The sequence below is a fragment of the Callorhinchus milii genome, unplaced genomic scaffold, assembly GCF_018977255.1.
Source record: "Callorhinchus milii isolate IMCB2004 unplaced genomic scaffold, IMCB_Cmil_1.0 Scaffold1, whole genome shotgun sequence".
NCBI classification, from domain to species: domain Eukaryota; kingdom Metazoa; phylum Chordata; class Chondrichthyes; order Chimaeriformes; family Callorhinchidae; genus Callorhinchus; species Callorhinchus milii.
The window spans coordinates 86,788,713-86,812,536 of NW_024704742.1; the positions used below are offsets into that span (position 1 = coordinate 86,788,713).

A 23,824-nucleotide genomic window follows, 5' to 3' on the forward strand; every position below is an offset into this window, starting at 1 on the left:
TCGGACCTCCTCTCTCTCTGGACCTCCATCAAGCTGCTGGATGACTGTCTCTCCACAACCTTTAATTTCCTGGCTCCCCTGAAATTCAGGGTTGTTTCCAAACCTACCCGCTCCCCCGGTACAACAGTCATCTCTGCTCACCAAAACACAAACCAGGATGCTCAAGTAAAGATGGCAGAATTCCAGCCTCATGATTCACCGCCAGCTGTGGCTCAAGCACCACCGCACCTACCCCTCTCCCTTTCACAAGCCAAAACTGACTTTTACCCCAAAGTCATCCTGGAGGCAAAACAACAACCCAAAGACGCTATCTTCTACTGTCCATCATCTCCTTTGTGCACCCATTCTAGCTCCCTCCATCCTGGACATCCTAAGAGGTCCTAGACTTCTTCCCCTCAAAGATTGAAAACATCCATTTGGTTGCATCGTTCTCCCCCCACCTCACGTCCCCTTCCACTTCACCCAGACCGACCACACCACTTTCTCCCTCCACCACAGCTCCTGCCACTCCCCTTTCCTTACACTCCTTTGCCCCATTTCTCCCTCCTCCCTCTCAACCACAATCACCTCCATGAAGTTTACCACCTGCTGCCTTGACCACCTGCTTCCTGGGCTCTCCCTCAGACTCACTGAACCAATGCGCAATCTAGGCATCCGGTTGGACCCCCAGCTATCCTTCCTCCCCCACATCTGGTCCCTGACAAGGACCACCTTCCTTTGCCCCATTGCCCACCTCCAACCGTACCTTACCCCAAATGCAGCCGAAACCCTTGTGCATGTGTTTGTTACCTCCTGTCTGGATTACTCCAATGCACTCCTCGCCAATCTCCCCAGCTCCAGTATTCAAAAAATCCAGCTCATTCAGAATTCTACTGCCCGCATACTTACCCGGACCAAACTCCGTACCCACGTCTCACCAGTTCTGGCCAGGCTCCGCATCAACGAACGGATCGACTTCAAGATCGTCACACTCGTGTTCAAATCCCTTCACTCTCCGGCACCTCCCTACCTCTCCACTCTACCACCTGGTGCCTCTGCTCAACTGGCATAGGCCTCCTGCGTGTCCCTCGCACAATCCATTCCACCATTGGAGGTCGCGCTTTCAGCCACTACGCCCCGAAACTCTGGAACCCTCTCCCTCAATCCCTCTGCTTTGCCCCCTCTCTCCCCTTTTTCAAGTCGCTCCTGAAATCCTTCCTTTTCGACCTTGCTTACAGTCACCTCCCTCCCCCCCAGCTGAGTCAGGCTCCGCCACTGTTAAGCGCTCTGAGAACCTACCCTGCGTGGAGGGCGCTATATATAGTGCAAGTTGTTGTTGTTGCTTACCTTCCCTAAGAACCACCTTCTCGTATGCTGGGAATTTCGTGCTGACTGGTATAGCGGTGAGATCCTCACGACTCTTGCGAAGATTCTTTTTCATTGCAGCCCTTTGGCCCCGTGAGCGCCAGAAGTCTCCTCTGTCATTCGTGTTTGTCTTCTGGACATTTTGAATATTGGCCATCTGGTCAGCTCTGACAAGAAATCATAAAGAGGTCAGCTTCAGTTGCACTAACTTTTAAAAATCTTCAAAGTTTAGGCTTTTTCAATGGCTGCAGTAGTTGCAATGTTACAGCATGTAACATTCAGCCTAACTAGTTCATAATAGCGTTTATGCTCCACATGAGCCTCAACCCCTCCTGATGCTCTCTCCCATCCGTCTTTAACGTACATAGATATTCTTGGGCTCATGGAAACCCGCCTGCCCCCCAGTGACCCCAACCCCCTCACCAAAGCCTCCTCACCTAGCAACACCTTCCACCACACCCCCAACCAACTTGGCAACAAGGTGGCCTCATCTCCCAAACCTCTCTTGATTTATCTCGCTATTCCTCTGCCTCCTTCCCCTGCTATGAGCACCTCATTCTGTACCATCCCTCCCTTTTCAAAGCACTCCAACTTGGTGCCCACATGAAGGGCTCTAGATAAATGCAAGTTGTTGTTATGTACTCCCTTTAAAGTCATATTTCAGGCAACAAAAAATATTTAGGAATTTTCTTTTTAAAACAAAGTCGCTCCCACTTCCAAAATGCCTCACACAATCACAGGCAACTACTCCAAAGAACACAACTGATAATGGCCCTGAAGAAAAATTGTGAAAAAGTAACATGTGAACTCAAACAGAGGAAAAACATGTTATAAAACCAAAATAAAAATATGCATGTGTCAACTGGTACAATGTGAATCCCAACAAGAGGTGGGATCCCTATCTAATGAGCCCAACTCTTCCCAAAATGTGATCCTATATACCACAGTAACAAATATACATTTGTATGGTGTCTTTCGCAACAGAAGACCGCCGAAGATGCAACCAGAGATTTTGAGATGGACCTTGAAGGAGTCGAGGAAGGGGCGAGTCTAAGGGACTCTGGGTTGGAAACACACACATCTTTATTAATAAATCAGGGACAAAATATTTTGTAGAGGATAAACTGGAATAAAACCCTTTATGGAATAATTTTAAACTATTTTGTTCCCTTTTATTTGTGTACTTTTGAATGGATATTTCTAAAGGAGACAATTGTGTACTGCAAGTAGCTTGGTGTCTCTGGTTATCATCAGCGAGTTAGCTCAGGAATATTGAAACCTCCTGCAGGCTTTCAGGTCTCTTCTGCAGTACAGTGTGGAAAATCTACAGGTCAGATTTCAGATTTCATTGTGCTTTCACCTGCTTTTATTTGGAATAATGCCCTTCTCCATCTGTTTCATGTTATCACGTCCAATTCGTACTGCCAACCAGTTCCCCAGTTTGCCATTGTATAATGTATCCAAAACCTTGAAGACTTCTCCTCTGGCAAAGTTCAGACTTTGTGGACTTTCTTTCTCATACTCAAAATGTGTCCTTATGAAGAATGAATCCCCTCGGCCAGACTCGATAATTTCTTTGTACACTAAAAGAAGACAAAACACATTTTAATAGTAACTATAGATTTCAGTTTCCCTGGTTGCCATAGTCTCTTTTCTTACACATTGGAATACAATCAGGGACAGTTGCACATTCATGTTGCTGACAAGTGAAGAAATGCGGACTAACATGGAAAAAAATACAGCCGCTCAAACAGTCGTAGATTGAAAATGACCAATTTATTATTATTTTTTGTTTTGGAGGGATTATCATTAGGCGTGTGGAGTAAGGAAACTTGCCCAAGGTTTCGCCCTCTGCCTGGAATTGAACTCGGGTCTCTCACTTGCAAAGCGAGTGTTCTAACCACTGAGCTACAGGACTCCACATACAAGAGAGAGAGAGAGAGAGGGGGTTAAGTCTGAGGGACTCCAGGGAAGGGAAGATCTGGAACTGTGTGTAGTGGCAAAGAGGAAAAAGAGAGAAAGACAAAAGGGCTAACCATGTGTTACTATAGTGACAATATAAATCCTGATAGAAGAAAGAGTTTAGTCAACATTTTTGGTCAACTGTACTGCGTGAGCTGACCAGACACTCGCACATTTTTTTATATCCGCAACCCAGTGCCCAGTGACAAACTATATGATTATCAGACTTTCTAATGTACAGTGAAAGCTTCCTCTACAATAGTTGCTTTCTTACTTATTATTTTTCCTTTACACATTTAATTTTATGAAAGGCACTCCATAAGCTCATGTTTTTGCTCTTTAGAGTGTTTTGCTGAAAATGTGAATAAAGCCTGGAACCCCTGGAGCTACAAGCAACCAAAGGGTTAAAATACAAGACATAAAAGTTCCAGGCATTTATTGGCACGTCGCACATCCTCAGAAATGCAGCTCTTACCTCCTATATTCAAAGTACTTATTTTTAAAATAAAATCACCTTTTAATCTCCAAATATTTCATTCAAGCAACATTTCTATAAAGCCCTGAACAACCTCCATGCAATAAAGCAGCCACAGACAGGCTTGCTTGCGGGTTTACAATTTTAAATTGGTCAAAGTAAGAAATCACCAAATCTTCCCAAAATCAAGGAAAATTAACTATCATTAAATATTCCCCCCCTCCACCCCGATTTTGACCTACAAAAATGTCCAATTTTTAAGTCAAAATATCACCAAGGGTGACACTTGCTGCGTGTGTGTGAAACATACAAAGTAATGTCAGAGATGCTGTCTAAGTAGCGAGCAGGAAGCAGTGTCTGACGACCTTATGACTATTTTTGTGGTTGAAAAGAGCTAAAAGTTGAAAGAAAATCTTTTGAAAAAAGTAAACTAGATATTGATATCATTTTTTTAAAATCTAATAAAAGCCACAACAACCAACATAATAGACTTCAGCAAGTATTGTTGACTAATTACATACCATCAAGTTTACTCTGCGCTAGGATAATCACATCTTCACCTCGAGGGATTTCTAAAAGGAATAGAACTGCTTCTTCCCGCACAATACTACGGAAATCCATGGCATTGACCTGGTGGAGGACACAGCAACATCAAATCATCGTCCAGCTACAATGCTTAGAAATGTGCAGTTGCAGCAAATAAAATTGTCACAGTTGCACCTGCACCGAAATGATGGGAATTACTAGTGTGGAAAGATCCTTCTGATTTTGGAGTAGTCTGCTTTATTTCATCACTTTTTAAATCATACTTTTTTAAAATTAAAAATAGGATGAAGGAAAGGGTCATTGGTCAGTGCATCTATTATTGGACTAAATGGATCAGATTCTCTGGGTTTTGACTTCCAAATTACAGCCAAAGAAGGCCGGCTTCTGCTGCCTGGTGTCCCACATCTTATCGATTACAAATCTCAGAAATTGATGAGTGATGTTAAAACAGACTCTTCAAGTTGGTCACTAAAGTGTTAGAATAGATAGATTTTAGTTTTGAGGTAGAGAACTAGACAGACATTGGAAGCAGTCAGCAAAACAAGCGTATTTAATTAGAAAGGTGCCACCGTGATTGACATTCTACATGGCTACGCAAACACGTTTGATTGCATTGTTCAATGCCGTTCTTAATATCCCAGCTCATAAAACAAGTCCTCTGGCATTGCACAACTTGTAAAGCATCAATTCCTTAGTTTCCTGCTCCTCACATTTACATGCACTATTCCTGGCTGAATAGGGAGTCGGGTAACCTACACCTAGGCCTCTGCTTTTCTGTGACAGGCCACTAAAAGGTACTGAAGACACAGCCAGGGATCATTACAAGAAATCATGATGAGGAAGTCACTAACAAAGTACCCATTCATCTTGCAATAAAATCGATAACTACATACAATGAACATTCTTTAATCAATCCATGGTTTCTGCATTAAAACATACTCCACTTTCATCACTGTTACTTGACTGGAGATTATTTGAATATCCTCCATCAACACTAAATCCTCAATTTGATTTGGACTTGCTTTTTTGGGGGGGGTCAGCCGGGTGTCTGATACATGTGGAAACCCATCACCATGCTTAAGAACATCTCTTCCCATACATTCCGCCTACACATGGGAATTCCTGTGTGTTGTATTTGAACTTGTTTACATTACTAGGTCTTTAGAATTGTATAACAACTCTGAAGTGGGAGCTTTGCAGATGTAAATGCAGCAGTGGTTCATTACCTTGAGAAGCTGATCTCCCTCTTCCAACCCTTCAAGCTCGGCTGGGCTTCCTTCCTGCACTCCTGCTACAAAGATTCCTACATCGTTGCCACCAGCCAATCGAAGGCCAACGCTGTCACCTTTCTTGAACTGCACCATTTTTGTTTCAGGGCTAGGGAGACAGATGATAATAATAAATAATAGTTCTTCCATTTGATATAGCGCTTTACCACATTGTCGAAACACCTCAAGGCATTTTACAGGATTTTACTGTGAAGTGCAGTGATTGCAGTTTGGAGGCAAATGCGGCAGCCAACAGCCAAACAGCTCACAAAGAGCCAGGAAGTGAATGGCCAGTTTTATTTGGGAGATACCAGGAGAATCTCTCTTCTCTTTTTAAATAAAACTCTAGGATCTTTAATGTCCACCTGAACAGGCAGATATCATCTTGGTTTAACGACTCATTTGAAGACGGCACCTCTGACAATGTAGCATTCCCACACACTGCGCTGGAGTGTCAATCTAGACTATGAGTTCCAAGTGCTAAAATAGGGCTTGAACCCACAACCTCCCGATGTGGAGGTGGGAGTGCTGAGCCAGGCTGATCAAGCACACTGGTCACAGATGAATTGAACAACCAAAGAGGCAAACAATCCAAAGTGTGCTGAGGCACATGTAGACGGCTTGGAATTCACAGGCCAACGCTTATATATTATACTGCTGGCAAAAGTGAGCAAAATTGTGGTCAGAATGTAACAGATACTGACAAAATAAAGAAATGTATCCCTCAGTAGCACATCCCTTTTCCCATAAGACAGGCAAAAATGACCAATCCCCTAACACAAACAAACTATTGTATTGTTGAAGCGACACATTAGAAAAAACAATATGAAAAGCCTCAGCAAATGGACTCTTGTTCGCACAACTTTGCTATTTTGTTTCAATCACAGAAATCGTATACATTTTAAAAAAATAAATAAATCAGAATAGTGTATTGCAGTTTCTGTTTGCAAAACAACACCAGTTGGAATGCTATTCATTCCAACCATTTGCAGCTAGAATTAAACTTTTGAAATTTTTTGGAGCCCTTAAATGTGTGACATTTACTTTAAGCCTTTGAATGTTATTTCAAATCTAAATTTATCAAATCTAATTAGAGCAAAAGATTGTTGCATGAAATCTAACTAAAATAACTATCCAAAATAACCTCTCAGCGTGAATAGAAATAAATAGCATTTAAATAAACTGCTCTGAGTTTTGATCTTCCTTGCCACCACCTGCTTTAAAAAGCTTTACAGTGTATTTCTTCACCAGTTCCTGTAGTTAGTCAGTATGAAACATAGGCAGAAAAGCCTTTCCATGAAATGTCATGAAAGTCCGTGGGGCGCTTTGCCTTGTAAGTGAGAGGATCTGGGTTTGATTCCCAAGTGGGGTGAAACCTTAGGCAAGTTTCCTTACTCCACATCCTTTTGTTTAGCAACAGTAAAAATAGGAACCAGGGAGTAATAATCCCTAAAGAAAACACTGCTGTGCACAATTGGCTGTCGCGTTTCGCCCACAAAATACACAGTCAATTCACTTTACAGTATATTCTGTGAAGCACTTTGAGTCAACTGAACGATGTGATAAGGTTCTATATCAAATGCAAAGATTATTATTATTATTGCAGGGCAGTAAAGTACTGAATTGCCATCAAGTAAGGAACAGCTAGCGACCCAGTGATGAGTCGAGCAGAGATACCCGCCTTACCATGTCAGCAAGGTTAGATCTGCCCTGGCTATCCTGAAGGGATAGTCAATATAGCTTTTAACAAACCCAAGCAACCAACCGTGGAACTACTTCCGCAGTGCCCCAGCACATCCCTGGGGCTACATTACAGTTCTGGAAATCATCGCTATTACAGTTCGCTGAAAACAGCTTTTCTGGGCAAACTCACCCGAAAATTTGTTCATCCTCTGGACTTGGTCGAAGAAACTGTCTGGGTTTTGCCACGGGCACAGTCTCCACTAAAATGTGAGGAAGGCAGAAAGCAATGCATTTAAAACATCAAAGCATTAAACTAGAAGCTCTTCAGGTATCATTAAAAAACAAATGAGCATTTCCGTGCAATGTGTCACATTGTTTCAAAATATCAGGGAAAGATCACCAAAGTCTTGTTACAATATACACAAATTTCCTTTACACCCTGCACATTATTTGAACAATTACATTGAAACACTTTCAGCAGTTCAGGGCTACATTTGCAGAAGACGAGTTAAAGACTGATATTGCAGGCAGACTGGTCAGCTTTGTAGAAACAAGCAGCTGTGAAGAGCGTATGTTAATCAGTCACCGCTGAGCTGTGCAAAAATTCACAATTTTAATTCACCAATGACCCCAAAAAAAACCACAGATATAACTCCAGACTGCGGAAGCTCCAATGAGCCATTGCAAGTGCCTCAGTCAAAGCAAGTTCATAACTACGGACTATTATTTCATGAACATGACATACTGATATCAGGATAAACGGGAAAACAAAAATGCATGTTAACAAGACCCAGGCAACCCAACAGTCTTCTAGGCCCACCACCCAATGATGTTCAGCTAGACCATTACCTTTAGGGCTGCAATAATCAAAACTCTATGGAGTGATTTTATGCATACAAACTGGTTAGGTTCACAATCTTACTATAGCAGTAAACCTTTTGCCATTGATATATTCTTACCTTTCCCTGGGTCCTATGGTGATAAATTCACATTTACAAGCAACACTCCCTCCCCCTCCTTAACTGGCTATTGTGAATCGAAATGCTCTAACCTCTGTAATCTTCTACGTGTGGATCTTCCTTATCATACTCAACAGCTGCTGGCAGGTTCTTTGTGGTTGCAAAAGGAGTAGGCATCGCTCCCATTTTTGCCAGTCGATTACTAGGTTCTTCTTTAGCACTGAATTAAAAAAACCACACACAACCCATTTTCATTTACCAAGATTACCTTGGGTGAGAGCTGCAGCCATAAAAAAGTCAGCCTTTCAGCCTTAATCCCCATTCCCGGTCAAGCCCAGATGCGCCCAAAAACGACCTCTTCCCATATACAGCACCTTCAGGTTGTTAAGTAGGTAACCACCATAGGCGATGTTACGTAAAGGTTACTGCACTACTTATTTCGGGAGTCCAGTTTTGAATGAAAGTTTGTGAAACAACGCCACCACCCACCAATAATGTCTGGTTGTGAAAATAAGATGCTTCGGTGTTTTTCAGTTTTTCTCTTCAACCGTGCCTTCAGCTCCCCTTTCGACTCTCTACCCCTCCTCGCTCCCTCCCCTCACCCTGACCATTTCCCCCCTGCTCGGGTCCCGACCCAACTGTCCAGCGCCTTGGGACATCCTCCCGACGTGAAAGGCGCTCTATAAATGCTGCTGTTGTTTTGGAAACAGTTAACAACTTATTAAAAACTCCGTCATCGCTATATAAAAGATTGGAACTCAAATAATAACACCCAAAAGCATTGGATGCTGGCTATGCTAAATCAGTCAAATTCAGATCCCCAGATGTCATACTCAGGCTGTGGTGTTCTGTTCAGGCCACACCTAGAGCACTGCATACTGTTCTGGTCACCGTGACATAAGGAGGCCGCCCGTGTCCAAGAAGCAGTGCCAAGGGGAGCAACAGGGAGGATCTCCAGTGTTAGAGGAATGCGATTAGGTCAACTAGGGCGTTTCAATCTTGAAAGAAGATGTCTTAGATGGGATCTTACAGAGGTGTATAAACTTTTTGGGTCTGTATTCTGGAGAGAATAATTCTATTTTGCTCTGTGCCAAATGCACCTTAGACCTGGAGCAAGATATTTTCAAGTAAGAACATCTCACTTCAGGTAGAATTATTTTACACTGATGCTATTTTCAATTTCTAAAGGGAACACTTAAAGCAAAACAGTTCTCTGAATTTCATTTCCTCCATTTACAGTGAGGAAAGGAAAACCAACAAATCCCCAAACAGTCAAAGGAATATCAAATATGTACAGAAAACAAGCTCACTTAAATATTTTTTCCCAGTTGATTACTAGGTTCTTCTTTAGCACTGAATTAAAAAAAACAACAGCTATAAAAGTCAGCCTTTAAGTTAATCCCCATTCCAGGTCAAGTCCAGACGTGCCCAAAAACAACCTCCCATATACAGCACCTCCAGATTGTTAAGTAGGTAACCACCATAGGTGGGGTTACACAAAGGTTACTGCACTACTGACTTCAGGAGTTCAGCTTTGAATGGAAGTTTGTGAAACAGACACCACCACTCACCAATAATGTCTGGTTTTGCTCACTTAAATCATACCACTTGTCACATTCCTTAAACTTAGAGCTGTCCATGATGGCATTGTCTTGTGGGGCACAGGATGAAGGAAGTCAATTGATTTCTTCAGTCCTCTTCGACCATGCTTACGGCCACCTCCCCCCTCCCCCGGAGTCAGGCTCTGCCAGTTAAGTGCTCTGAGATGCTTCCCTGCGTGAAGGGAGCTATATAAGTGCAAGTTGTTGTTGATTTCCTTTGCACCCTTGCTCAACAAAAATGAAAAAAACTCTAACTGGTTGACTACGCCACATGGACTTTGTGGATCTTTGAAGGAAAATCTCTCGATAAGATTTTCAAAAAAGAGATGGGAGAGAAAAAAAAATGTACCTTTTGCGGTCAAGCATCCGTCCAGTTGAAGAATGAGAAGAGATATCTGAATGTGGTGATCTCCTCTCGTCCGGAAGAGGAGAATAGGAGCGGTTCGACTCGATTTCAGAAATATCTAAACAAAATGCGTTAACATTTTATTCAATAATGTTTTAGATTGGAAAGAAATGTTTTGTGAAATACCAGTAACGTGCTCAAATAACCCTACACAAAGAAGTTTGGAAGTTAGAACAATAACCTTCCATGCTCTTGATGCCCCACTACACTTATTGAAACCTACCTCTTCAAACAAGCTATATTTATATTAAAAAAAACTAATGGGATTTTGGCCTTTATCTCAATGGCTGGAAGAAAAAGGAGAAGAAATGATGCTTCAACTATATGGAGCCTTTTTCAGACCCCTTCTGGAGTACTGCGTTCAGTTTTAGGCACATCGCCTCAGGAAGGTTATATTAGCTCTGGAGGGGGTGTAGAGCAGATTCACCAGATTTATACCAGGGTTTAAAGGGTAATAAAAAAAACTGCATAAATTTGGTCTCTATTCTGTTGAATTTAGAAGGTTGAGGGATGATATGATTGAGGGTTTTAAAACAATAAAGGGATTCGATAGGGTAGATACAGAGAAACTATTTCCTCAGCTGGGGAATCCAGAATAAGGGGGCATTATCTTAAAATTTTACCTAGGCCATTTAGGAGTGAAATTGGGAGGCAGTTGTAGTGGACATCGGGAACTCTCTTCTCCAAAAGTCTGAGGATGCTGGACCCATTCACATCTTCAAGACTGAGGTGGATAGATATTTGTTAGGTCAGGGTATTAAGGGATGCAGAGCAGGTAATTGGAATTGAGGTACAGATCAGCCATGATCTTATAGAATGAAGGAACAGGTTCGAGGGGCTGAATGGCCTACTCCTGTTTCTATGGTCACCTCCCACTCTGCTTGCTTGGCATCCAACCTCGCCATTATGAAATGCTCCCAGGACACTATCCTATGTGAAGGGTGCTATATAAGTTGTTGTACAATGTCATTATCATGCTTTATTTGTAAAAGCAAATCATTTAAATAAGGCTACTATACTTAAAAAGGATCACAATTGGTTAGGAACACTTCTCCTTCGGGGTGATGGGAGGGGGAGTGAAGTGAAACAGAAGGAATCATCATCTTAGGCACAAAGAGAGGAAAGTGGTGTGGGGTTGCAGGAGGCTATTTATTTACCCTGAACATCACAAGTCAGGTAATTTACATGTCAATGCCCAAATCTGATTAAAGTTCAACAAAACATAGTCTGTGAAAACAATCAGGACACTGTTTCCCGCTTAGTCAATGAAGAATGCAACCTCCTCTTCAATCACAGCGAGTTACTGGTACAGAGCCATCACCAATTGGCAGCAGGCACTTCAACTAAAGAAAGATGTTTTAAAAAGGGCAGCTACTGATCATGTGCTTTTGAGCGGCGAGGTTTGCTCACTGTGCATGGGGGCACAAGGGATACAATTGGCCTCAGTGCCCTATGTTAAGGAGACACATATCAAAGCCTTGGAGAGGGTGCCGAGATTTACCAGAATGGTACCAGGGATGAGGGACTTTAGTTAATGTGGAGAGAATAGAGAAGCTGGGATTGATCTCCATAGAGCAGAGAAGATTAAGGGGAGATTTAATAGAGGTGTTCAAAATGATGAGGAGTTTTGATAGAGTAGGAAGGGAGAAACTGTTTCCACTGGCTGGTGGGTCAGTAACTAGGGCACATCGATTTAAGATAATTGGCAAAAGAACCAGAGGGGAGGTGAGAAGACATTTTTTAAAAATATATATTTATTTAACACTAAGTTGTTATAGTCTGGAATGCACTGCCTCAAAGGGTGGTGGAAACAGATTAAATAATTTTCAAAGAGGAATTACATAGGTACTTGAAAAAGAAAAAATTGCAAGGGTATGGGGAAGCAGCTGGGGATAGGGACTGATTGGGTAGCTCTTCCAAAGAGCCGGCACAGGCACGATGGGCCAAATGGCCTCCTTCTGTGCTGTAATATTCTATGATTCTACGATATATATATATCCATATAAATAATATACACAGACACAAACATATAAAAACACAGAATTCCTGCTTCTGATCACAAATGCCTGCCAGAGTTGCACAGTGAGAAAGCCTCAACTAGATCCACTGTCAAAGCTCAAGTGTGGGTGAGGTACTGGAGGAAAACTGGCACCTATGGAACTAGACCCTAAAAGAAGGAAAATTAGTCAAATACCTTCAAGAGATACAGCATTAGACTATAATGGAAGACTGGAGGTTGCTGATATCTGCTAGGACAGCAGAAGGGGCAGAATTGGTATTGACATCCCAGAGTTAGGGAAAAACAGCTTCCAACTGCTATCCAACAATCATTGCGGAAAGGTGCAGTGTGAGGCTGTCAGCTGAGGGGAGAAACTGTATTGCACTCCGAGGTCAAAATATCAGCTCAAACAAACATTGGTCTCTTTGGCGAGGTACTAAAAGGTGACTTGTACCCATCAAACCATCCCTTAACAGAAGAAAAGTCAACGCGCTTAAGGAAGGAGAAGAAAATTAGCAGCAAAAAGAATGGTTTGAGACCTCTATCTACATTTGGATGTCTCACCTTCAATTTCTGAGTCACTGTCATCCATGGCGGGGATGTTGATCAGTGTTTGTTTGTGGTCTCGTTGGACAACTAGCTGAAGTTTTCCTCGTGATTTTTCAATCAGTTTCCTGGCGTCTGCCAGAGACATGTTCTCCGTCACGGTTCCATTGATCTTGTCAGAACAAAAAAAAATAGCCAAGTCAGCCAAACCATAGAAAACGTATTGCTATGGCCAATTCTCACAAGTCTCAATTTTCATGATACAAGTCGCACAAATGTCTAACATTCATTGGACTCCCAAATGTACAGGATGACTTTTGAATCCCTGAGGAGACACTAAAATTCTATATAAAATTGACTAATGATGCAAACTCAGTGGTAGATTTATGAAACAAAAGAATGGTACACCTGCAGATGAAAGCTCAATTGGAGAGTCTTGGCTTCATATATGCCATAATCAAGAACAGTGTGTGTGCATTTGTGTGTGTGTGTGTGTGGAGGGGGGGGGGGGGGGGGGGGGGCGGAGCGCGGGGTGGGCAGCCTTCTGCACATCAAAACCAATGAATGTTTAATGCACCACTAAATCGACCTCAACGCCTTGAGTCTCTTTGACCGAGCCTTCAGCTCCCCTCTCGACTCTCTTCCCCCTAATCGCTCCCTCCCTTCCCTCCCCTCACCCTGACCATTTCCCCCTCCTCGCTCCCTCCCTTCCCTCCCCTCACCCTGACCATTTCCCCCCTCCTCGCTCCCTCCCTTCCCTCCCCTCACCCTGACCATTTCCCCCCCTGCTCGGGTCCTGACCCAACTGTGCAGCACCTTGGGACGTCCTCCTGACGTGAAAGGCGCTTTATAAATGGAATCTTGTTGTTGTTGTTATATTACTCAGTACTGTTGGATGGGTTCTGAAGATCAATATGTTCTGTATTACCTTCTCACTGTGTCCCACTACTCTGCAATTATTGACCCTTCCTGCCTCAGAATTCAATGGAGCATTCAGTAAACATGATACTTTTAATAAGACTCAAAAGAACAACCATTTCCAAGGAATTTACAATTATTAATGAAAATTAATCTCTCACCAGTAACAGGATGGTATTTTGACTGCGTATTTTTAAAAAAAGTTAAAAATTCAAGGAGTAAACCTGCCTGATCTATGCCATTTATCTGAGAAAGTAAACTTCTTAGTCCTTCTCGTGTGCAATTGAGCTGCATCCCTGGTCTGTGTTAGGTTATCTGATTTCTAGTCAATGCAGCAGCAAGTTGGGCCGGGAGTGTTACAACTGACCTAAATGGCTAAAGGAAGAATTCAGCCAAAGCTCTCTATTAATTGCTGACTATCTAGTGACCCCTATTGGAAAGATCAAATGTAACTGACAAAGAAGGTCAGAGTCATGCTTGGAAGGGTGGGGGAGGAAGGGTAGTGCTCCCCCTCCCAGTAGTCTCTGTCCTGGCTCACACGTGTAGCAGAGCCACTTAGATGATGTACTGGAGAACAGAAGGAGGACAGCACTTATGGAATTGAAGTCCAACACGAGTCAGCACTTACTAGAGAGGAGGGAGATAGAAGCAGGAGAGCTGACCTATTCCCAGAATGTCACCAACGCTGCTATCAAATGGTCACTGGGAAAGCCTCCCTCTCTCCTCCTCTCCTTCCACACAAGCAGAGAAGCTGAGAATCAGCTCAGCAATCCGGGCTGCCCTCTAATAACACCATCATCAGCTGTATCTAGTTCAGGCTCTTCAGACCTCTCTTTTAAGAACACCATTGCTGCATGCATTTTATTACTCTGTATTGGCTTGATACCAGGGAATGAGGGATTTCAGTTATGTGGAGAGACTAGAGAAGCTGGGATTGTTCTCCTTAAGGCAGAGAAGGTTAAGTGGAGAGTTAATAGAGGCGTTCAAAGCACTGAGCGGTTTTGATAGAGTAAATAAGAAGAAACTGTTTCCATTGGCAGGTGGGTCAATTATCAGAGGACACAGACTTAAGATCATTGACAGAGAGTTGTTAAGATCTGAAATGTACTGCCTGAAAGGGTGGTGGAAGCAAATTAGATAATAACTTTAAAAAGGGAATTGGATATATATTTGGAAAGGGTGGGGAGTCAGACTAATTGGGTAGCTCTTTCAAAGAGCCAGCACAGGCACGATGGAACGAATGGCCTCCTTCTGTCCTGTAAGATTCTATGAATTGTGGTCACACTCTGCAAAGAGTAGGCTAATTGCATTGGTTCAACAAAAGCACAATTGGGAGAGCTCACCTTGAGGACAATGTCACCCTCCTGTAAGTTTCCATCCTTCGCTGCCAGCCCGACATTTGTCATCTCCTTGATGAAGATCTGGCTGCCCAATCGCAGGCCATATTCTGTTTGACAGAAAATATATATACAGTTTATATTTTTGTTTAAAAAAATGGATTGGAAGGCATTTGAAGTTTCTTTGACAAGGTGAAAACTGAAAGAGAAAAAAGGGTCAAGGGCAGAATGGGAACCCAAGCTGGGAAGGCCACCCTCATCGCACGGGCATCATCTAGAATCTGGTGCAAAAATCATACCCTTGAAGCAAAAAATCTTTGGTCCTTGACCTAGATTGATGAACATCTGTGCAATGCAGACACTGACATTCCTAGGACCTTCACGTCAAGTGTCAAGGTCACCAACTGATATGGGAATCACAGGCATTTATGTACACCCTATGTCAAAAGATCTTACAATGCTTCACAGGGTTTTCTGTAAAGTATAGTAACACTGTATTCATCAGCAAGTTTGTATAACAGCCTTCCCTAAATTGCTTTATGCATGTATAAACACCAACAACAAATCTTACGCAACCAACAAAAAGCTTATTTTCACCTTCGTTGGGTTTGTTCTTAAGGAGCATAACTTTGTATGGTTTGGGCAGCTCCTGAGTGTACGAGTACTCGGAGTGAGGAGATGGGCTCCTGGGTCTGAGTTGCTCATGGCTTCGAGCCCTCGCTGGCTCACGATAGTGGTAATGATCGCTGTGTTCATAGCGCTTGTCCTCTTCATATATTCTACCCCGGCTCCGGTCCCTGCTGTCGCTGCGATCTCTGCTCCGTTCTCGATCGTAACTCCTGCCACGATCTCGGTTTCTATCGTGATTTCTATCGTAGCTTCTTTCTGGGCTGTAATCTCGGCTATAGGCTTGACTTCTTGGCCCGCTGTGCCAACTCCTGTCGCTTCTCTCACTGTGCACACTCCTGCGATCATACTCATCATCATCCACCACATCAAAGACACGATTGTCAGATTCAGCTGATGGCTGGCGAACCGGGATTCTTCGACCTCTTTTCACCGTCTTTAAAACAAACAAAGCACAATCACTAAAAGAAATGGAAAGTGAGCAATGCTTGGGGTTGTTAACATGGTTGGCATCAATACACTTTTAATGCATTGAAGAATTTACAAAAAGTGCAGAAGTGGCAGGAGACTATTTTGGGTTTTATAGTGCAGCCTTTACACTAAATGAATACTGCAATGACCTTGTCCTCAAGGATTCATGACTCCTCTTCCCCCACCCCACCAACCCTTCAGTCAATTTCCATTATGACAGAGGACTAATTAATTGCTGCTTCTAGTTATTTGCAAAATTAACTTCTGCAGTAAGTGAATTCTCTCCCTCACTAACATCATGAAACAGTTTCAGATACAGCATCACCCAGCAAAGCTGAAACGCATGTCGATCGTCGTACGTCTTCAGCCATGGTCAAGAAAACGCCACCAATCAGGCTAAATAAGCGGCATTTATGTAGCTCCATTCATGTAAATGAATGTCTCAACATACTTTCCACGTTGGAAACCCAAGGTCACAACCACAAACATGCAAGATTATGTAGGAGCAGCAGTTTTGTCGAGGCTGTCAATCCAATCCAGTGCAAGACAATGTTATCTCGAGAATGTTTCAGTCTCGGAGAAGCTCTGGATCTTGATGATGCCTTTTTGAAAAATATACAGTTTTTAAAAATATATAAAAAAGGGGTCACCTATTACTTGCACTATGGCTGGCACACATATTGTGCCCCGGAAGTAAGAAATCTACAATATACTGCATTAAAAAATTACAAAAATCTGGAGTTACTCAATAGTATCTCCAGATAGTTTTAAAGCAATCTATCTTCAAATTGTAGTGCAACATACTACATGTGTTCCATCCCAAGTTATTAATTATTGTACAGTAAAACTCACATAAGTCTGATAAATCATATAATTGCTTAAGTCGTGCACCTGCCCAAGTCCCGTTCAATAGTTTATATTGATGTAAGTTTAACATAACCCATACTTTGCAAATATACGGTCCCAACTGATATGACTTGTGAGAATTACTGTAATTTATTTGCTAAGCTTGTACACGTAGATCATAATTATCAATGCTCCAGTGTGCAAGTTATCACAAGGCAAAATAGTACGCACTAGTCAACAGTCTGTCGTTATTAGTATAATGAAGTACAATGGCAAACACACTGTACAGGGAGGAAAATTCAAAAAGATGGAAATTGGAGACAAAGAAATACACATAAATGTCAAACATCACTTACTATCTGGGCCACTTTCCCACATTTTCTTAATTGTTGCACAGCAAATGAATGAGGCACATTTTCCATCAACATGCCATTAACGTTGATGACACGATCATTTTCTCTGTGAATGGGAGAATCGAACAGAAAGTATGAAAAGATTGCAATGTGTAAAAGTTTTGTTGGTATACATTCATAATTAAGCAACCATAGCCCTACTAATTTTAATGACACCACAGTGTCGTTTACATTAGAAACCAATTATTTTGTAATTCATATAATTTCACTCCCCAAACTTTATAAAAGGGCATCAAATTGAAAGAAAGAGCCACCTGTTCTTTTTGAATGGCATAGATATTCATATAGGTTGAATCATTAAATGTACATTAAATCAGTACAATCTTACCCTCTGAATGTAGAAGATACATGATTACTTCGCCAAAACTCTGCTACTCCACCCAACAACAACAAATTATATTTGTATAGCATCTTTCATGTCAGGAGGATGGTCCAAGGCACTGGACAGTCAGGGATTTGGACCCGAGGAGGGGGTTGGATTCAAGAGCGGTGGAGGGCAGGGAGGGTAGAGGTAGGAGGGTGGCTGAAGGTGTGGTTGAAGAGGAGGGTCTTGAGATGTGCCTTGAAGGAGGGACTATGGGATGGAGCTCCAAAGAGTGGTGGAGAGCCTGAAGACCCGACCACCAATGATGGGCCGGGTGAGGGATGTGAAGCAGCTTGGAGCCTGCTGAGCAGAGGGAGCGGACAAGTTGATATTGTGTTAGTTGGTCACAGAGGTAGGGAGGGGCAAGGCCATGGAGGGCTTTGAAGGCTAGGATGGAAAATTTGAACTCTATCCTTGGGGGATGGGGAGCCAGGCGAGGTTGGGGGTGATTAGATCACCCAGATACTTGATGAGAGATTACAAATGAACGGAGACTGATGTCAACCACTTAAACTTTCCTGCTGTGTTTTATAGCAGTTGTTAACTTCAAGATAAGATTACAAGTATAGAATCACTCCAGAGTATCGGTTAATATTACTCATGGCTTTCGGTTCAGCGTTTGGGGTAATTGCAGAGACAGCAGTGGACAGTCAGTCATCTCAGTTGTCAACTCCCTACATAATCCACGTCACTGATGCACAATTATGTTCACACTGAAGAATTAATGATTGTCAGGACTATAAATAGATGATCAATAATTGATAACGGCACCAATTCTGAGAATAATGGCGTGATCGATTTCAAGCACAATTCTCATCTTAATGAGAATCGATTCAGTTATAAACTCACTCTTGTGGATTCTGTCGTGCAAAACCTTGATGAGATTAATTTTGAAATCAGTTTTTCCCCCAAAAAACCCTACAGTGACATTTGAAAGAAATTATTTTAATGCTACTGTTGAAGAGATTTTGCTTTGCTGGTGGCGATCATACCACACACACACGTCATGAAAGTTGTACATGATAATGGCCTCACTAACAGATTAACAATTCAATGTGATCATTTCAAATTTGAGTGATAATCAATTCTGGAAAAATAATAGGTCTGTGTTTATTCTGATGGAAACCTGTCACCCAGGTTGAAACGTCACCTTTTAGCATTAGAATCAGACAGATACCCGTCACTTTCAAACAATCAGTATCAGTATTTATAATATATACATTTATAATAACAGGAATCATCTTTACATTTGATATAACTCAAGTCAGGAGGATGTTTCAACAACAACAACAAAATTTGTATTATGCCTTTCACATCGGGAGGACGTCCCAAGGTGCTGGACAGACAGAGTTTCAAAGTGCTTTACAAGATTTACCCCCTGCTCGGGTCCTGACCCAACTGTGCAGCGCCTTGGGACGTCCTCCTGACGTGAAAGGCGCTTTATAAATGGAATCTTGTTGTTGTTGTTGTTACCTAATTCCAGAAGGTATTTGGCGCAGGTTGGCAATAGCCAAGGCTTGTGGACTGCGGAGTCCAGGATGACATTAAGGATTAGTGGTTTGACCTATGAGAAGAAACTGAGGGAACTGGGCCTATTTTCACTGGAATAGTGTAGGTTAAGGGGAGACCCGAAAGAGATCCTTAAACCGTTAAGGGGTTTTGATAAGAGTCGACAGGCAAAAATTATTTCCACTGGTTGGTCAGTGAATCAGTGACTAAAGGGCATCAATTTAAGATAAATAGCAAAACAAGCAGCGGGTGGCTAGGGCTAGAGGGAGCTCAGCCTCCCGAAATCTACCAACAGCTCACGTCTTTAAGGGGAGTGGACAGAGGAAAGCCCTGAGGAGGACCACGACATCCTCTGAGCAGCTCCAATCCACGGCATCCACGCGGCCTCTCTTGCCCTTCCCAACTCATTGGCTGTGTCTGCTCACTTCCAGTCCAGGGGGCTACTCGTCGAGGCTTCCTCACCTCTGACTGGCCGATGGACTTGTCGGTCTAGCCAACAGCTCACCCGTCTTGGAGTGGACAGATCCTTTAACTGAGTTTTATGGGTGGGACTGTTGTTCTCATAACCACATTGCACACTGGAGGAAGAGAATAAAGCAATCCTGGTTACTTACTGGAGCAGTCCATCAGCTGGACCTCCTTCAAGAACGTCAGAGATTATAATGGAAGTTTCACCATTCTCAAAATTCGGATTATCTTTCCCTCCTGACACGGCTATGCCAAACCCCCTTTTCGAGTCCTAGACAACATAAATAACATTAGAATCCTAAACTGAAGGAAGATCACAAACGCTAAGAATGTAATACAAGGCAATAAAGATTTATTTATTAATTCTAATAATCACTAGAGAGAAAGAGAGAACAAACAAGCACTTCAGAACATCTTCACGTAAGTGTGCCAAATGTAACTGCTTTTCTTTGTAGATAAGCATTGAAATTATTTGGGGGAAGACCTCCCCCCCCCCCGCCTCCAATTGTCATGAGAATAATTCCTAGTTAGTCTGGAGTTATTTTTTGATTGGTGATGGCTGAAAATGTTACAATGTACCTCAGGTACTTTCCATTATTATTTCAAACATGTTCAACGACCACAATAAAGCTGGGTATTGCGAACTGGTTAGATACACCACCTGAGAATATAACCCCTTCAAAGAGAATAAACTCTTCAGCAGTTAGTAAAACACATAGTACTTAAGCACAACTGCACCAAGCTCCTTCACACATCATTTCATGGGGGAGGAAAGAGAAACACAGAGAAACAGACACACGCATACACACAAATACACCCGAGAAAGAGAGAGAAGGGATACACACACACAAACAAACAGATAACTACAGAGAGAGAAAAGCAAATCACTGTGCAGCCTCAGGACTTCCTCTCCCCCTCCCATTTGATACTAATTTCCCTCATCCTCTCCAGGCGTCTTGAAGCTTCTAACGGAGATTCACAATTCAGGACAAAATTAAGGTCAGCTTTTTGCTATGAGGCAATGTCCTCCAAGACATGTGTTGAGTCTGCCTAAACTCATTTCACAGCCAACAGGCGGCGAAGACACTTTCATCCAATCAGCCTGGATCTGGGAGCAATATCCGATTCTTTTTTATGACGATAAAGCAAATGCGGACAATTTTTAGTTTTAAATATAAATCCTGGATAAAGAAATGGGAAGGTTATCTTACTTTATGTAATGTCACCGTATACTGCTCCCACACAAGCTCCTCCATGGCTGTGGTCTGTGGAAATAAAACAGAGCATTACAGTATTAGAACTATGCAATACTGTATCTTACTTTGAGATCCTGGTGCTGAAGGCAATCACAAGGACAGTTTTTAACTGAGAATTAATAAAACACTGGAGTAGTGATAAGAACATAAGAATTTTCTAGGCGAAAGAAGACTAAGGTCCATCTAGTACTCCATCCTGGCAGTCGACCAGAAATGCACAGAATATACCACTGATTTGCAAAGTAGCAGGATTAGCCCACTATTTTGACTCAATATTGCCCTTTTAATACAGTCCAGCATCTGGTTTGCCTTACTCATTGCATCTGATCTCGTGCTTCAGGTGCTAACCATGTCCCATAGTTTTTTTTATTTAGTAATCAGCACCTTGGGGTGTCCTCCTGACTTGAAAGGCATTATTATATAAATGTAAATTTGTATTGTGTTGTGATAATCATCATCATATTTACCTTTGACATAGCATTACTAACAATTGAAATGTCTCAAAACAACACAGGAAATTGATGTCTGGTGAAGTGTCTGCATTTTTAGACAAATTGCAGCAGCCAATTTGCACACAGCAATGCTCCACAAACAGCCAGGAAGTGACTGACTTTTATCTGGGGATTGTTGGGACTCTGGGATAAATTCTCTTCTCTTTTTTAATAGTGCCTCTGGATCTTTAAGGACCAGCTGAACAGGCAGACTAGATCTCAGTTTGATGTCTCATCTGTCTGACAATGCAGTGCTCCCCCAACACTGCACTGGAACAGTGTGTCAAACTAGCATCCATGGGTTAGGGAGTAGGAAAATCAGCCCAGATCACTGTCGTCTGAATGTGCATAGACCATGTGAGGACAGGATCGATGCCTGTGTGATGCTCTATAAAAGGTCAAATTAACTGCAAACTCTGAACATGTAGGCTCACACCTAACAACAATTACTAAGGAAGAGGCTGGATGACAAACAGCACCTGTGGAACCAGGTGAAGGGAAAGGGAGTGAAGACATATTCAAGTGTTGGTTTTGAAAGCAGAGAAGTAGGGTACAAGGCAGGGAGATTTAGGGAGAGAGTTTCAGTTGGCAGGGGAAAAGGTGCTGTAAGCTTGCCCACCAAAGGTCTAGAGAGGAAGATGAAGCAGGTCAGAGTTGTCAGAGCCAGGGGGCAGGACAGTAGATTAAGGAGATAGGGATGGGGTAAGGCTGTGGAGGCATTTAAAGGGAAGGACAAGGATCTTAGTCGATCTTCTGGGGAATAGGCTGAGGTTGAGAGTGATCAGTTTGTGTGGGCTTGCATTGACAGTCATGAAGGAGATGAATCGCAGGAAGACCAAAGAGGAGGGAGAAAGCATAGTAATAACATTTTTTTGTAACCAGATTTACAAAATGTTCACAATTTCAGTCCACAAAAAAATCTCCAATGCATGCCATGTAAATCATTCTAATATTGAGAAAGAATATTTGATTTAGATCAACTGATTCAATGACAACCTTCAGTAATACTGTAGTGATGAAGTCTCATCTCATGCATTAATCCTTCTTGCAAGTAGATAAGGTTTTCTAAAGGTTACATTAATATCAAAAGACAATCCCTGCATAATGTAAGATTGAACAAGTTTTTCCTTGTCAGATGGAGGTCAGTGCTGTCTTCGAGTCAAGCTCACTCAGGTGGAAAACACCGAATGTTCAGTCAGTTTCTTTAATGCTCAGAAAACTACAACGAATGCTAGTTTGAGTTCTTCCAAAGGTTACCACGGTATTCAAAGGCACATGCACACCAGGTTTTAACCCTACTCCTTTCTCCCCTTCACTACTTCATTACCACCATCACCACTCTCCTGAAATCTAGAGAGTGACTTTAAAGAACATCTTAAAATTTTATTTTGAGAAGATTTTTTAAAGAAGAAATTGGCTGCTGCATTTTGCCCACAAATACTTCCATAGTCAATCCACTATAAATCCTGCAAAGTGCTTGGGACACGTCTTAACAACCTGATCATGCGCAATATCAAATGCAAGGTTTCTTACTATTAAGAGTTTTATTGCTCAGCTGGGCAGATAGGTTCAAGAAGGAATTGAATAATTATTTGATGGGAATGGAGTAGGGAGGTAGATAAGGAGACAGTGTTTGACAATAAGTTGACAAAAAAACACTACACTTCGCAGTAAATCCTGTAAGGGACTTTGGGATATCCACCCCACAAGAAAAGCACTAGACCAAATGTAAGGATTATTATTAATTATTGCTATTATTGTTGATAAGATGCTCAACTCTTGTTGACAAAAAGTTAGAACTGAGTTCTCTCCCCGCCCCCACCCTCTCCACTTAAAGATCAAATAAATGTATTTTGGGTCATCCTTTCAATCTAACAACGGAGCATATGGAACACTCCATGTTTCCTCATCCTGTGACCCCAGATTAATAATAATCCTTGCATTTGATATAGTGCCTTATCATATCGTTGAGACATCTCAAAGTGCTTCACAAAATATACTGTAAAGTGAAATGTATATTTTGCGGAATGGACGAAATACGGCAGGTAATTGCACACAGCAGTGTCCCACAAACAGTGGTGGATTGAGTGTCCAAATATTTTAGGGGTTATTACCCCAGAAAGCGATCCGCCAATTGACTAACAACTAGGTTCCTACTCACTGCTAAGTAAACAGAGGCATCTAGAGTAAGGAAACTTGACAAACATTTCACCCTGCTTGGAAATCAAATCCGGGTTCTCACTTGCGAGGCAAGTGCTCTAACCAATACACTACAGGACTCCACATTTGCACTACAGGCTGGCTCTTACAGCATGTTTAGATGACAGTAGCTCTG

The 23,824-nt window shown here is 42.2% G+C and overlaps 1 protein-coding gene across 5 annotated transcripts in view; it reads right to left on the reverse strand.

Annotated features, from left to right (window-relative positions):
• tjp2a (tight junction protein 2a (zona occludens 2)) overlaps positions 1–23,824 on the reverse strand; it is an 87,630-nt gene that overhangs the window by 18,134 nt on the left and 45,672 nt on the right. For all 5 annotated transcript variants that reach the window (XM_007892654.2, XM_042332703.1, XM_007892652.2 and 2 more), the window contains exons 2-14: positions 20,954–21,007; positions 19,889–20,013; positions 17,345–17,447; positions 15,642–16,107; positions 15,051–15,154; positions 12,808–12,961; positions 10,188–10,302; positions 8,330–8,457; positions 7,469–7,538; positions 5,554–5,704; positions 4,303–4,411; positions 2,705–2,927; positions 1,327–1,511 (exon numbers count right to left, since the gene is read on the reverse strand). In XM_007892654.2, the coding sequence (XP_007890845.1) occupies positions 1,327–1,511; positions 2,705–2,927; positions 4,303–4,411; positions 5,554–5,704; positions 7,469–7,538; positions 8,330–8,457; positions 10,188–10,302; positions 12,808–12,961; positions 15,051–15,154; positions 15,642–16,107; positions 17,345–17,447; positions 19,889–20,013; positions 20,954–20,998 (1,978 nt within the window). In that variant the 5' untranslated portion in view covers positions 20,999–21,007. The remainder of the gene's footprint in view (positions 1–1,326; positions 1,512–2,704; positions 2,928–4,302; positions 4,412–5,553; positions 5,705–7,468; positions 7,539–8,329; positions 8,458–10,187; positions 10,303–12,807; positions 12,962–15,050; positions 15,155–15,641; positions 16,108–17,344; positions 17,448–19,888; positions 20,014–20,953; positions 21,008–23,824) is intronic.